The 15,034-nt window shown below is 40.2% G+C and overlaps 3 protein-coding genes and 2 long non-coding RNA genes across 9 annotated transcripts in view; all 5 read left to right on the top strand.

Moving 5' to 3' along the window:
* Positions 1–210: 210 nt before the first annotated feature.
* Positions 211–1,974, top strand: LOC135483828 (uncharacterized). Its single transcript, XR_010446387.1, has 4 exons — positions 211–321; positions 725–803; positions 1,239–1,319; positions 1,800–1,974. It is a non-coding gene; the product is annotated as an uncharacterized LOC135483828 (long non-coding RNA).
* Positions 1,975–2,398: 424 nt separating this feature from the next.
* Positions 2,399–5,144, top strand: LOC135483827 (uncharacterized). The gene is made up of 5 exons (XM_064764876.1): positions 2,399–2,682; positions 3,091–3,159; positions 3,580–3,726; positions 4,063–4,123; positions 4,499–5,144. Exons 1-5 carry the CDS (start codon positions 2,452–2,454, stop codon positions 4,591–4,593), a joined length of 603 nt encoding a protein of 200 aa, XP_064620946.1. The 5' UTR covers positions 2,399–2,451; the 3' UTR covers positions 4,594–5,144.
* A 248-nt stretch (positions 5,145–5,392) lies between these two features.
* Positions 5,393–7,615, top strand: LOC135483829 (uncharacterized). Its single transcript, XR_010446388.1, has 3 exons — positions 5,393–6,330; positions 6,612–6,761; positions 7,168–7,615. It is a non-coding gene; the product is annotated as an uncharacterized LOC135483829 (long non-coding RNA).
* A 1,078-nt stretch (positions 7,616–8,693) lies between these two features.
* On the top strand, positions 8,694–9,533 carry LOC135483032 (demethylmenaquinone methyltransferase-like). Its single transcript, XM_064763531.1, has one exon. It carries the CDS (start codon positions 8,694–8,696, stop codon positions 9,531–9,533), a length of 840 nt encoding a protein of 279 aa, XP_064619601.1.
* A 941-nt stretch (positions 9,534–10,474) lies between these two features.
* Positions 10,475–15,034, top strand: part of LOC135483180 (gonadotropin-releasing hormone receptor-like) — a 70,521-nt gene continuing 65,961 nt past the window's right edge. For all 5 annotated transcript variants that reach the window (XR_010446302.1, XM_064763820.1, XM_064763821.1 and 2 more), the window contains exon 1: positions 10,475–10,889. The gene's annotated coding sequence lies outside the window, so the exon portion shown is untranslated. The remainder of the gene's footprint in view (positions 10,890–15,034) is intronic.

Raw genomic sequence — 15,034 nt, 5'->3', positions numbered from 1 at the left:
GAAAACGAAATTGATTCAACCCCGTATCTATCACAGGAGTTTGGAACAAATACCAACTTGCTGCAGATTTGAAAAGGCAGAATGGTCGAGTTAGTTTAATATCGCTTTCTAGCTGTCAGAAATCATTCACGAATTTTTCGCGGACATGGATGATAGGGGACTGAGCGCGCGACAGCTTGGAATAATTACAGTTGACAATCAGTCAGCGATGAGTATAAAACAATAGCGGATTTGGTCCAAAGTTGCAGTCTTCCAGACTCTCTGTTGTTTAACGAGCAATTTCCGTATTCAACGCCGCATTCGCCTGCAACTCTAGTGATGGTAAGTAAAATCAAATTTGTAATTTGCTTTGGGGATTGATACCGAAATGGAGATATTGGTTATCTCACGAAACTTCACGAGGGTTTGGCCGAAACGCAGTGACCGCTACTCAGCGATACAGGTGAGGGACCGTTACCGACATAGAGTCTAAAATGCTTCAAACTTGACGTTTGGCTGTGAGCCAAACACTTTATTTCCTTCAATCGGCAATCGGATGAGTTATTGTTCATCGCGCACTGGTTTTGAATTTTACACTCAGCCAGGCGCTTATCGTTGCGACAGCACAAAACCAAAAGCTGCGACCAAAACGAGGGGTAATGCATTTGTCGTACACGTTACAACCAGCTACACAAGGACGACAAAGGCATTTAGACTGGTGGGTTTTTATTTCATCTCTTTGCAGATGCCTCGTTACATGTTGGCAATCCTCTTGATCGGGGCATTGGTGTCCGCGATGGTCATAGACATGGTTGAGGCTAAAAGTAAGTGAGCAGATTGTGGGGAGGTTGCGCGTTACATGGTACGGCTCCCACTTTGACTTCAACTTTGAGCGTGAATCACAATAAATCGATTTCGATGAAGGGAAGAACATTTCCATATTGATAACTACTGTTATAATGTACAATAGGACTTTGAAATTATAAATCAAACCTGTGCATAAGAGGAAATCGAGTCATTGGCGGCGAATATAACTTTTTGGGAGAAATTGCTGAATATCCTTTCTTTACACATCGAAGAGCTTGTTTTGACATTTTGGTTAATTTTCCGCCGCGTTGCTTTGCTTTGCACGTTTAGTGTGGAGATTAGGGTCGTAGATAGAAGGGGTAAAGGAAGCGAATGCTCCTCAAACATGTTTTTCATGCCGATTGTGGCCGACTTTCAAACCTATTAAAAAAGCATATGCATTGCAATTACAGAGCAGTGTGAGTGTGATATATGTAAGGAAAAAGCGCCGCGTAACTGCAAAAGATATTGCGAGAGGAACTGCGAAGAGCAAGGTAAGCTAACATGCGTATTATGAACCATTTTTTATTCTTTTAATTCACACATTTTACTTGCTTGTTGGTTTCGATCCAAACAGTTTCGACCTTGGTCGATCAGTCTGTAAATCGGGGTTGTGGTATATGGTACCATACATCCTGCGAGAGGGAGCCAATTTCAGCCGGAGATCTGTCATGTCTGTCGTCGGCTCCCGAAAATGGAAGAAATAAAGGTTCAGTTTTATTGTCTTAAAAAGCAAGAGGAATGAGACAAGGTCTCGGAATGAAGCCAAACAGCCTGGACCGAACAGAATATCACAGGAACATCGGGCAAAGGCTTTGGCTTGCATTAGTGCCTCCCACACTCATTTTTGGGGTAATTATTCGCAAATAAAGCTCAATCCAACAAAGCGTTGCTTATCAAGCTATATGATCATGCCAATTATGTTACGTTTTTATGCCCGAGTGTCTAAATGTCTAACTTTTAACTGTTTGCAGTTCAGGAGGCCAGAAATAGTGGGCTTTGGCCTTTCTAGCACGGCTAAACGACTTTGGATGACTTAGACACGGCACGAAACTACAGTATAACACCGATGAAGACGACAACGAAGAACTCTTTCCAATCTACATGTAGATGAATAATAAGGCCATTGAACATGATTAATAAGCACCACGTGTTAGTTAGTGTTTGTTGAATGTTGCCGACAGTTGTAATCATCCTGATCTCCTAAGAGGTAACACAAAAAAATGGTTTTGGAAAGAGGCAATTATATCAATCAATGACTTTCCAATCTTCGGCCACAGGTACATGAAGCTGAGATTAACTTTTTTTCAAGTTTGTGTGATCTCATTAAGTATGAAGTATTTGTTGAGGAGCGTACACCAATTTCAGTCTGATAAAATACTATCTCGGATTTAAAAAAAACAAATTTCAACATGTCGCCGCTAAAACTGTGTATTGACTTATCTGCAATTAATTCAACTATACAACAGTACACTGCGCCTGTCAGTTTAGCCCTCAGCTAGCTAATCCTACTTTGTATTAATTTGCCTACAGTCAGGCTTTTTCCCGTTATTAAGGCCTACGTGTCGGAACGTGAAAGGGGCTCTGAAAATGTAAATATTCGCCAACGTATACTTGTAGAGCTGAATGCAGAGGGGGGAAAAGTTGTCACACCTCTTTACAATTGTTCTCAAAATGTTGATATCCGGACATTTGACCTACTTGATGGTGACATCTGTGTTGTTGCTTTTACCCCTTGCTGAGAGCAACTTAAACAAAGAGGTGATAGAAACGCACACGTTCGATTTGGTACCAAATGGCGAGTATCGGACATTTTCAAAAGGAATTTTACCAGAAGTCGTGCAACCTGGCGAAGATGTAAGTATACAATGTTCTCCATACATATCCTGTTATTTTCTCTGGTTATTGATGGCGGGACTATTTACGTCGCCACTCATATGCCAATAGATGAAGTGCGCACTTTTTTATGGCTGAACGCACATTCGGTCTGTCGTGAAGAGCCGGAAGCCGGTGTGACCTCTTGGACCTCTTGGACCTCTCTGTTATCAGGGTACATTTGTACATGCCGTAGTGAAGATATTGTGTACTGGTTGGAGTATACGTGGGACAAAGGATTAAAGGAAAAATGCCTTCATTAAGATAGCTTTCTTGTCTGCGAACTGAAGAGATTGGAGTACGTATTGAATTGAAAATGATGGCTGGTGCAGGAAGTTGTAAGACATATATGGCGAATGCTGGATCTGAGTTTGTCTCGTCTTTTTGCAGGGAGAGTTGGAGTGTTCCTTCACTTATCGACCTGTCCAGGTCAACGACACAGGAGCTGACACAAAAGAGGTTAGGCGAAATGAATGTTTATTCGTTTATACCTAATAAGCACACTGGTTTTGTTAGTGAATGGTTATTGATGATGATTTACATTCATCATCTCAGAATTTCACTACAATTCAATTTAAATTTGAATTTATTCTGTATTGGCTTCTAAAGTGGTGAAAAATCAGGCTTTGCAGTGGTAAATAGAGAGTAGTCAATGCTTTTATTATTAACTTCATGTGTATATTTACATTTGGCCTTTCTGTACAAAACTTAAAAGGTATTCATGTTATCGATCAAGAGTTCGACTGTTTTTCTCAACTCTAAAAACCTGAGAGAGCTCCATGAACTGCCCGGCCCGATCTCATCCCATGAAAATGCCTAGGATTCATCAGCGGAGCAGTATAGTTCATTGCTATACCTCGGTTTTACTCTTCTTTATAGTCTTGGAGCATGACGCTGGTACACGCAGCAGATTCTGGCTATTTTGAATGCACAGTCCAGGTCGAAGACGGTCAGACATCAAAAGTGAAACTCGACTTCTTCCGGATATTCGTTAGAGGGAAGAAAATCTCAAAGACTACTGCTTTGGTGAGTAAGCTCTATTTTGTTTTTGTATCCGTATTATCAAAGCAATGTTTTGTACATGTATGTCTGCCGGTTGGAATTTGCAAAAATACTTGATCCAACACCTAATGGTTAGTCCCCGGCTTTTTGTCGGTTCATGATGTGTAAAATACCAACTTGTCGCTCTTACAAGTGTAAGTAGATGGAGAATGCGAGCATATACATGCACTCGAGCCATAGCTGCTGTTGCCTTAGCATTTTGGCTTTGAAAAAAAGATATTCATCCAAACAAATAAATCACCCGGATTAAAATAACTCCACATACAAATGACTTTCAAATATGCTTCATTTTTAACTTAGAGGACCAACGAAGAACCTCTTGCACCACACCAGTATCGAGAATACCACAAACGGAGCTTTGGTAGGTAGGACGTTGGCATTAGAGAAATAGCGCATGCGCATTGCATTGGCGTGAATCGCTTAGTGACATTAAGGGGAGCTTTTGCAGAGATTTCGAAAGAGTGCCTGAACAAGCTTTGAAACCTGGAAAACTTTTTCCATGTACATTACTCGCTGTGACGCAACAGTACATATCGAGGATTCTTGACATTTGCCTGCACGTGTACATCTGGTGAAAAAAGTGCATATCGAATCAGGCTTCGCCTTAGATTGTGAATTCATTTTGTAGTTGGCAAATACCGTTGTTTGCACTATCTATTCACAAAGCTTTTTCACAATAGCAGTTACAAAAGTATGTAACACCATAATTGACTAACAGTAACCCCTTCCCTTTCAGTATTGAGTGACACCAGCCGTTTCCATGGACAATTATCTTTCCTCAGTGTAGAGTGCGGAGAAGGACGAACCTTCGTGCCGAGGACAGAACTTTAGTTTTGTTAGTCACAATTAACGGGAGTTCAGTCGGATGACAACTGAAACTTCGTCAACCTGCAGAAGCAGCGAACAACCATCGAATATTATAAAGACTATAAATATTCTAAAAAATATTGATCAGAATATTCGCAATACGCAGAGGAGCATCTATTTCTTCTTGGAGAACTTTGCATCGATAGAATTTTCCCTTTGTTTAAATAATCTTTTTTGCAAATATTGTTGTTAACCAGTTTAATGAAGCATAATCTTATTTCATGAATGTATATGCATTGCAGTATTAAATACCAACGTTAGTGAAATACTAGTTCTAGTGTTTTATTCAGTGTGTTCCTAGAACAGTTATGCATGTGTGCATCAGACGCTGGATTTGTGGTTATTTTTCATTTCATTTACTGTAAAGATTGTGCTATGGTAATCGATGTGAGCACCTACCATTCACAAAAATGAATATTAAGTAATTCATCCCCGTGGCACAATATGAACTTTGTTCGTACAAATGTCTAAAAGACGCCAGCTTGAAATAAATGTCCGACATAGGAGACCGGAGTTATCACGTCTTGAAAATTGAATAAACGATTTAATACCGCGCGAGTCGCGGAATAGTAAACGTTCAAGTTTTCAGGTCATATCATGCTGTTATAATTTCACACGTCCCAACGTTTGATGAGAATTATACCCGCGGAATTATAACTAGGCCCTTAAGCCATAATCAAAATCCGTGGCCCTATATCCAGTAAGCTCATTAGCTCACAGGCATGTATTTTCGAAACCCTCAACCAAATTTCAAAAAGTCAACAAAACCATCTGACCACGTACAGTACTGGGGATTAGGAAAACCCTTGCTGCGTTGTAGACCCTCTTATCCCCTTTCAAAATAAAACATTTAGGGCCACGTCATTATTTAGCGAGTGCTAGGCCCTTCTTGAGCATTTACACTCATTCCTAGGTGCTTCAGAGAACTGTACAATATGGCCGTTTTATGGTGTCTGTTGGTTCCGATTTTTCTCTGCTTCATCACCAACATTGACGCAATCTTTGATGACGAGCCACACAGCAACCGATCGGAAGTGTTTTACATCAGCGATAATGGAAGGTTTGGAAAGGTTACAAAACAGGTAGAAGGGGTAAGTGAAAATATTGTGTTAATTCATTTCACATTCGCAATTTTCATTATGGAGGAATCTTAGACTTTCAGTCAGGTGTCTGTCATAGCCAATCTGAACCCCGGTACTCAGTTATGGCAATGCCTTCTGCGCCGAACGCGAATAGTACAAGTATTCTGATTGGCAAATACCGAAGTCCCAACTTATCATAAAGTGGCAAATGGCGATCAAAAGAGAAAATACCCTTTTTCAACATTGGCCTCGTTCCATTGAATTACCACTTGAAAGTTCTCCAGTTGACTGTTTTCTGGTGTTTGTAATGGCGTTTCTGATCTTTTTCTACTGATTGTTTGTTTATATTTACGCTCGTTAACAAAATAGCACCTTCTGCGTTGAACTACATGTAGCTGTATAAGTATATCATACCACGTAGAACCATAATATAAGAAACAATGACCGTTATAATACATCGAGTCTGTGTCCAAAATGTAAATATGGTGGTGTTTATGTATCCCGTGATAAGTTCATTTAGGAAAAAAATTTATTCTTTTTTTCACAGATAGAACACTTGGACTGCACATTCTCTTGGTTGGCTAATCATCAGTACAAAAACGAATTTGACACGAGCGAGGTAAGCTACATGTAGGATACATTGAATATAAATTATCTAATGCATGAACTGATACAAAAAACTGACCAACCTGCAAGTTTGAAGATGTGATTTTGAGCCTGATATTGATAGCAATCGATGGCCAAAGAGCGTTGTGGAGAACTTATCAAGCGACATTTTTTCCGTTCGTCAAGTAACTCATCGCTACAACCTTAAACACTACATGACCTTCTAAATCCATTGCGGAAGCCATTTATAGAGAAGAAAAGTCAGCTACATTACCATCTACCCTTTCTTTTCAGACTTGGATCATGCGAATGACTTATACACACGACTTTCAACATCTCCACTGCGAGGTGGAGACCTTCGGCGATAAAGTCACATCCAAGATACCCATATTCTACTTCAGATTCCACATTACCGGATTGGCTATCAAAAAGGTGGTCGGCAGGGTAAGTTGGCGGTGAATCACTTTTAATCAAGTTGGCCAGACTGCGAGGGTCATCCACACCATCGCAACTCGTTTAGGGAGTTTTCGCAAATCCCCTGAAACGCCAACGCGAACGCCTATCTCATTGTTTGACCTCCTGATAACGAAGTCGAACAATGCGATAAGCGTCCACGTGGACATTTCGGGGGTTTTGCGATAACTCCCTATTATCGACTTGGCCAACGTTCAGCCAACATCGAATTTTGGTTCGTACGTAATACATACTACGATATTGCATGTGTGCGGAGTACTAAGTTGTACTGTAATGAACTTAAATCCTTATAAAGGCGCCAGTACCAATTTTTTCTCAATTCTCTCTGTAAGCAGTGCCCTCCGAAATCCATAACATGTAAGCAATTTCTCTTCAGCGCTCCAACCAAGGCCGCAGCGGCGAACCACTCACAGACAAGGAGTATACAATTAACGAGGAACTTAATACAGTTATGAATACGAAAAGGGGATTCTTTGGCAGACTTTCTTATCTTGCTGTCACCGCAGAGGCTGATGAGGGATATGAACATGATGAGTTGTAAATTTTTACGACGGGAGTTGACTTTTTTACAAATCGATATAATAATGTTGAGGTCCAATGACATAATGGTTCGTCAGGTTCAAAGACAGATAACACCAATGATGCAGAGGGAGAAAAAGCGGCTCTACTGCTTGCTGTTTTGGGAACCTTTCCCTATGGATCTATACCTTCTTGCAATTCTGTGAAGATATAAAAGACAGAGATTCTGCTCGTCAGACGCATTATGGGTCATATCAAGTATAAATCCATAATTGGTCATATGGATGATCATAACATAACTATGATGGAAGGTTCAGATAATTTAACATAAACTCGATTTGTGTGTACTTCTTTTCGAAATATTAAATGTTTGTTTTTAACCAGTTCTTCTGACTCAATAAACTTTCCCATCCATCAGTCTGCCTGACTGCCCAATTGTTTTCAGTGTAACCTGTTAGGAATGAAGAGCACAGTTTGTCCGTCTCCGTCTATGAGCAAGAGCAGCGAATGAGAGGTCGCCGACCAGCTACATATAGGAATGGGAATTCCAGCGCCATATTCTAGATAGCAGCACTTGCAACATCGTGATATCTTCTTAGCACAACACCCCAGTACAAAACAAAGTCAACAGTTGACAGTGCCTTGGCCGATTGGCCGCAGATAGAGAGGGGAACTCTCCATGATTAACAATAGATCCGCCCGATCTTTTGTGACTGGTGAAATTGAGGGGTGTAAAGAGTGCATTACACCTTTCTAAGATTCGCTTGAGAAAAGATTCGGGCGAGTCTATTGTGGCCCGTAAGTGGGACATTCATGTTAGTGCTAAACTAAAGACCGTCAGCGGGAATCAATTTCAGGTAGCGATGGACTCGTCCGATCTTTTGTATCCTAAACCCAAATTTTGATCTTGGTCAAGTAAATAATGGTTTAAGGCCAATGAGATTTATCAGTTAAGTGCCACTTGCAGGAGATATGATGACTTTGATTGAGGGGTTTTCATCTGTACCGATAATGGTCTGAAGTAGGCCTGTATCATTGTACAGTAAGAAAAGTACAGTGTTTTGTTATGTAGGGATAGCAAGTGCACATCAGAATGCCGTCGAAATGGATTAGTGGATTTGACTACCCATCATGACAGAGAAGATTACCAACACCCTCATAGGTTGTCAATGGCCTCTTTTTCCCGTAATATAGAACAGGTTAACCATTGTTCGCAGTGGATAAAAAGTCATACCTAGGCTTGAATCATCATTGATAAGGCAGCCTATCGTCGATGATTTGAAAAGACATCAGGTCATTCAGGTTATTTTAAGACAGTCGTCTCAGCTGTGTAACTCGACGGTCACTGAGTTTCAGGGAAGGCGTGACAATGAGTTTGTGATCATGAGTTTATACGCCAACTACAACGTTTTATCGAAAGCATACGATGAGAACAGGTCAGCCGTTGCCTCTCATCTTTACATCGGAGGCTTCCTCGCCAGACTTGGGATACCCCTGCAAGATCTGCATCTTCTAGATGCCGGCTGCGGGACAGGAAACTACGCCAAAGCTATGTTGGATGCCGGTGTCGGGAAGATGACTCTACTCGACGCCAATGAGGGCATGTTGGGCAAGGCCAAGGAGAAGCTTCAGCGCTATATCACAGATGGTCGGATTCTTGAGGTAAGACAGCATGCCCTCCCGACCATTCCGTTCCCTGATGAATCATTTGACTGCATGATGATAAATCAGGTAATCCACCACTTAGATCAAACCAAAGAGCACCCCAACATCAGGAAGGCCATGGCGGAAGCATTCCGGGTCCTGAAACCAGGCGGGGTCCTGATAGTCAACACGTCCTTCCCGCATCAGTTTGCCAAGGGATACTGGTTCTATCCTTTGGCGCCTCGCGTTGTTGACATCTTCGATACCGTACTTCCAGACCCCAAGGAGATGATTCAGATTCTTAAAGACGTCCAGTTCTCGGAACCCGAGATCGTGGTACCACTGGATACCCTGTTCTACTCGTCGATGGAGCACTATCTTCATGAGGACGGACCACTGCGCCCGGAGATGAAGAAATCCGATTCGTTTTGGGACAAAGTGACCCCCGATGAGTGGAAAGGGATAGAAGCTCGCATAAAGGAGATGAAAGAAAATGGAACCCTGAAGCAGTATATTTTTGAAAATGACAAGCAGAGACTTGAAGTGGGACAGCTTAGTTTGGTATTTGCGATGAAGTAGGATGTTATTGCTGATTTTTTGCCATGTTAACAACATTGGCTGTAATATGTTGGCTTGATTAAAAACCTACACGGGAATGAATGGCGGAGGTTGGAACTATTCAGTCTGGCCTCAGCCATTTTGTCATTTCGCCATTTCACGTCTAAATCGAAACTGAGACCAGAAGATTACCCGGGAAGGATAAATCTTTAAATCACTTACCGATGTTTTGGTACCGGAGATGAAACGTACTCGTTGCAATAAATGTCTCTCACACTATAGTTTCACCCATGGGTATTGAAAAAGGGGGAATATATGCATACAGTCGTTTAATGGGTGGTGACACAAATATTTCCGATGAAGCGACTTTGATAGGTGAAACTAAAGTGTACATAAAGCAATTTTGGTCAAGGACAGTCACGTCATTTATACATGTACGGGCTGGTATGTGGGTGTGCTAGAAATTAATTGGGTTATGAACTAAGTACGAAGTACAAAGTAGTAACAGGGGACCATCAGCAGGCCTACTGAAAAGGTCAGTGTCACATTCATAAATCGGTCCATCGGTCCAAATGCATGTTTGATAGGCCATTTCAAAGACCACAGAGAGGGACAGACATTGTGTGTGGCTAATCTAAACAGTGCTGAGAGTAATCTAAACTCTCATATATTGTATACGCGATAACATTTGTAAACTTCATCACTCTTGAAAAAGGTATCAGGCATTTTGGTCAGAAATTTCTCCCTTCCTTCTAATTTCAGATGCTTTCAAAAACAATGCAAGTTTTTTTACGCGATCCCTAAAGTGTATCAGCAATAAACGCTGGTCATGAGCAAAAGCAAGCAGCATCGTTATTTCTGAATGATGTACGGTCATGTGACGTTCTCTAAGCCCCGCCCGTCCGCCCAAGTTGTAAAAGCTCATATCAGCCTGCCATTAACGGTGACGCACGTGGAAGCAACCGATGTTCGCGAGTCCAAAGCACCGCCGCTCGCTCGCTTCTTCGGGGGCAGTTCTCTTTCGCCCATTTTACGGTTGGCCCTCGATATCGAATGAAACGCAGTCTGACAGTTAACGCGCAGGACTTGAACAAAGTTAGACGGCTATTTCAATAAAATCTATGACTGATTTAACCGAGAATTAACGGATATGTTGAAGCCTTAGGTGAAGAAATTGATCGTAAAGACGTCAGACCAAATTTGCCACTTGATCCAAAGAGTTAGTTTCTGTGTTGAATAAGACTTTGCCGGATATAAATGAAGTGCCTTTCCGGGATTCGCTGAGTCTTCCTGTTTGTCAAAGAGACAGAAGTCGAACTGATTTACATTTTCTACCAGCATATCGTTACCAAGACATCCCGTTAAGGTCGCAGCAAGGTAGGTCGTTTTGATTAAGTGCGTTTTTGACTATTTTCTTTGAGTCTGATTGTAAGGTTGTTTCTTGATAACTTGGTATTACATCGACAGTACTTTTTGTGGAAAGCACTGAGGCTAATACAATTTACTGATGGTTGCTGGTTCTAACGAGACGGGTACGTCTTTCTTTAGATCCGCGACGGAGAACCGTTACTCGTATTAGGTCTATTCCCACATCAGCGTACTGCGAGCGAGGATATTCTGACCCAAGTAACATCCCGTTTTTTCCAGTTCTCTGAACTATGAAATCTAAATTGTGTGTCTATCATTGTATTTACCTTCAAAAACGAAAACTGTCCCACCATGCAAAAATTTTAAATGGCGCTGGAAAATGACTTCCGCCGGATGGAGAAATCGGCCTATTTTTCAGTTTTGTTGAATTTGTTCTTTGATGATTCCGTAATTTCAATTGAAAACAATGTTTGGTATTTGTGTACTTTGCATTTAAAATGGTGAACATTTTATTCCCACGAAAATTGGACCCATCTTCATACCATTAACTTTCGACTCGTCGGTCTAAAATGATAATTTCCTTTCCTTTCTCGGATAATTTCCAGGGAGGTTTATTGATTCCTAATGAGTCGCCTAACATTGTCTTTCACCCTTGCACTTTGGTCGGGTGAAGGTCGATGTTCGAAGAGTGCTCTCATGATTTCTGTTCCATCACAGTTAGGCTATCATGAAAAAAAGCTTTCAAGCAAAATAAACCGACAGCAACATGTAGCCAAAACAGTCGTAAGCATGTTAGGTTTTGTATCCCCAATGATAGATAAAAGCTCGTGCGAACGCTGTGTGATTGAGGCACAATATTTCGCTAATCGCATTCTGAAGTTGCAGAAGGCGGGCAGGCTTCCCTAATTCTTGTCACCACTCAGTTACCAACTTTCAGATTAAGACTCTTTTTTGTTTCTGAGAATAGCTGGTTTCGAATATTAGATGTCAGAGTTTGATGATGAGTTGAAACGATTGATGACGCCATCGATGACTATAAAGTTGTACGCAAAAACCAATAAAACGTCATGAAACCATGATTAGATAATGCACACGCCATATGCTGGGATCACCTCATCGCGCTCAGTGCTCCCATTTCAAACTTTCATGATAATTGTCTTAGCCAGTACTTCAAAGTTCTTGATCAGTGTTGACACGTAACCGAATGTAATCATGACTATTGCGTATCGAACCAACAGCAGCGCTACTCTCCGTATAGTAAACTAGCTTCTTCCATAGTTAATGTAGTGAATGCAATTTCACTTTTGTTATACATCAAACAACGCCAGACAGTTCCGTTAATGAAAAAGGTTATTATATTGCCAATACAGGCTATTCACTTTATTTGCCGTTGTTATGGTGCCATAAATAAGATCGGAATAGCCTGTACTGTATTTTGACTTATTCAGAATCGGGCCACACTTTTTCGATTATCCAGTTCTATTTTTTGAGGTTTTACCTCTTTTCCTAAAGCAGGCTTCATCCTCATTTGTTTGAGAACCAAAGGCCTTATGAGAAAGGTGGAAGTGGAAGTCATGATTGAGGAAGGTAGTGCAGTGAATATGAAACAAGCCTGGTGAAAATGGACTATATTTTAAACCGCCAAATTTTCGCGAGCGTTTTATTACTCATATTTCGCGAATATCCTCGATTTGTGAAACTAAAAAAAACCAAAATTGTACATTTTATAACGCCACAGATGAACTTGCATTTACTTGCAATTAACCCGGTGCTACAACTACCCCATTTTACCTTTAGTTGCTCAAAGCAATTTGAATGAATCTCAGGTTTTTATAGACAAAACAAAATGGAGGTATAATTGGTATTATGTCGAAGACTGCAGTTATTTCAATTAAGACTTTATAAACAACAGTTTCCAATTTTGCAACATGTCAATAACAAATCCGACAGTGAAATTTACTGGCTATGAGTAACCTTGCCTGAATTGGTTTGAATATCAATTAAATCAGTTAAGATCACCGGTGAACTCATTAAATAACCAATCCAATCACACACAAGGCAGTAACCCACCGAGTTACCAATCAAACCCTATTATACAACAGCACTCCATGCAGCAATTATACAAAACAACTTCAGAAGTTTTGGCTTTGAATTGTCAATTACCATTTTCCTTTATGATTTATGATAGCTTTGAACTTTTCAAGTGTTATTTTTTCAATTGTTAAAGGGTTTATGCTGAGCGGAAACAAAGGTATATTGTTCATTATAAAAAAAAGCTTCAACTTGATGAGAGATGGTCCATTAAAGCTTCATATATACAGCTTCCCCGTACCCGAGTTGAATACATGTACATTTAGCTTTCACAAACAAATTCACCTTCAAAAGATGCTCCATTAGGGTGTTATTTACCACTGAATTATTCATTTCGTAATAGTATACAGGGTATACCACAAATACGTCAGAATCAATCTGCACTTCTGTAGGTCTGGTGTAAGCTACGTCCTTAGAGGTGACATTAAATCTAATTTTCTTAATTTCGAATTACGTGAGAGTACCTCCGAGGTATGGTAGCAATATTATGACCTCTATATCTTTTGTTTCCGTAAACAATAACTCGGTGACATTTGCTCACAAATCGAATTCTCTCAGATGATCCAGAACATTCCTTCGGCTTTTTGCCTGCGGAACCGACTGACAGAACCAGCTTTCCCGAAAATGTATCGCAGAACTACTGCATGAGCACATATCGATGCACGGAATAACGAAATCAATGTGTTATTTAGTTTCCAGAGATAACATGAAATCAGGCAGCAAATAAGCGAAAACACCACGACATGCCAATAGTTTTATCTTGTCATTGTGTGTTCTCATTTTGATCGTCTCATTTTTGTTGTCACACCATTATTCTACACTTTTGCTATCAAGGTGCGTTCGTATCAGCATGACACTGTGATTTTCTTTAGTCACTATCCTTAGTCGTTCGAGGACTGCATGAAATTCAAATTTCCCTCGTCAAGTGCGAGAAATTTTTTCGAAATAAATATCCGCGGTTTGACCCGCTGTGCGAATGGGCCGATGTCTTCAAAGGTCACTTTTTCTTTTAAATATTTCTACAACCAATTTTTTTATGTTAATAAAAAAATTGGCCATAATGAAATTCACCTTATCACCATTATTCCAAAAAAATTAAAAAAAATTGATTTCTGATATTCCAAAATCACTGTTGACTGGTATCGCTGCTAAGTAAAATCGATTCTCTTTGGAATAAAGCTCCATTCAGAGATAAATGATGGCTTAAATTTTATAGGAAAATTGAAATGGATTTAGAATCTGGAAGAATCCTAATGGAAGATTTACTGAATGCTTTCAAAGCATTAGAAGCCGTTGGGTGAAAATTTGCTGGCGAAAAAGTCTCTTACGCAAGTACTTAACCCATGCGGCCGCAGTTAGAAAATGGTCTCAGCAAAATGAGACATTGCTGGCACAATGGCGAGAAATGTACGCTTCATGGCATGGACTTATTTATGTAAAAAACAACAACATTATTCAGCAACTTCTGTTCAAAGCAATCTACCAAAGATAAGGTGCATTTTCTGTCAATCGGAAAGTTACTGCTCATACAACCCTCGGCAATTTCCAAAATTAGATTTCTATTGTGCAATTCCAATATACTGTTACTTTTCCGCCTGAGTCGAGCATTTTCCGAGAACAAACAAAATCACGATCGATTACGTTTTGAAAGGATTTACTTCGCAAATACCAACAATTACAAGTGAAAATGTTCAAAGTGCAACTATCGATTTAAAAAGAGGTATTGAATTTTATCTTGACACTTAAAGTTGAATTGGTCTTTTTACATCGATGTATTTGTTCTCCAGAAAGTTATTCAGTGTTAAAAAACACGGGTAAAATCCTACAAGATGCAAATCAACAACATTTAAAGAATTGTAATTTTGTTAAAAACTTGATAAAGTTTCGCCCGTGAAATTTAATTCTTATTTCAAACGCTTGCAAAAATATCGTGTGTGAATGACTTCTGACGCCACCAGCTCAATTATCGACGCACCGAGACCGTTTGATGGTCGCTCCTCATGTATATTGTCATAGAGCCAAATAGCTCACCTGTTTCGAAATGACTATCGTCACCACAGCTG

The sequence above is a fragment of the Lineus longissimus genome, chromosome 2, assembly GCF_910592395.1.
Source record: "Lineus longissimus chromosome 2, tnLinLong1.2, whole genome shotgun sequence".
Lineage (NCBI taxonomy): Eukaryota > Metazoa > Nemertea > Pilidiophora > Heteronemertea > Lineidae > Lineus > Lineus longissimus.
The sequence above is the reverse complement of the archived record's forward strand: the minus strand, read 5'-3'. Positions and strand labels throughout refer to the sequence as shown.

What these genes read in the sequence shown, in the direction of transcription:
- LOC135483827 (XM_064764876.1), top strand. Translation starts at nt 2,452, where the DNA reads ATGCAGAGGGGGGAAAAGTTGTCACACCTCTTTACAATTGTTCTCAAA. An exon ending in TCGTGCAACCTGGCGAAGAT is followed by an intron (nt 2,683 to 3,090) that starts GTAAGTATACAA and finishes GTCTTTTTGCAG; the next exon opens with GGAGAGTTGGAGTGTTCCTT. An exon ending in TCTCAAAGACTACTGCTTTG is followed by an intron (nt 3,727 to 4,062) that starts GTGAGTAAGCTC and finishes TTTTTAACTTAG; the next exon opens with AGGACCAACGAAGAACCTCT.
- LOC135483032 (XM_064763531.1), top strand. Translation starts at nt 8,694, where the DNA reads ATGAGTTTATACGCCAACTACAACGTTTTATCGAAAGCATACGATGAG.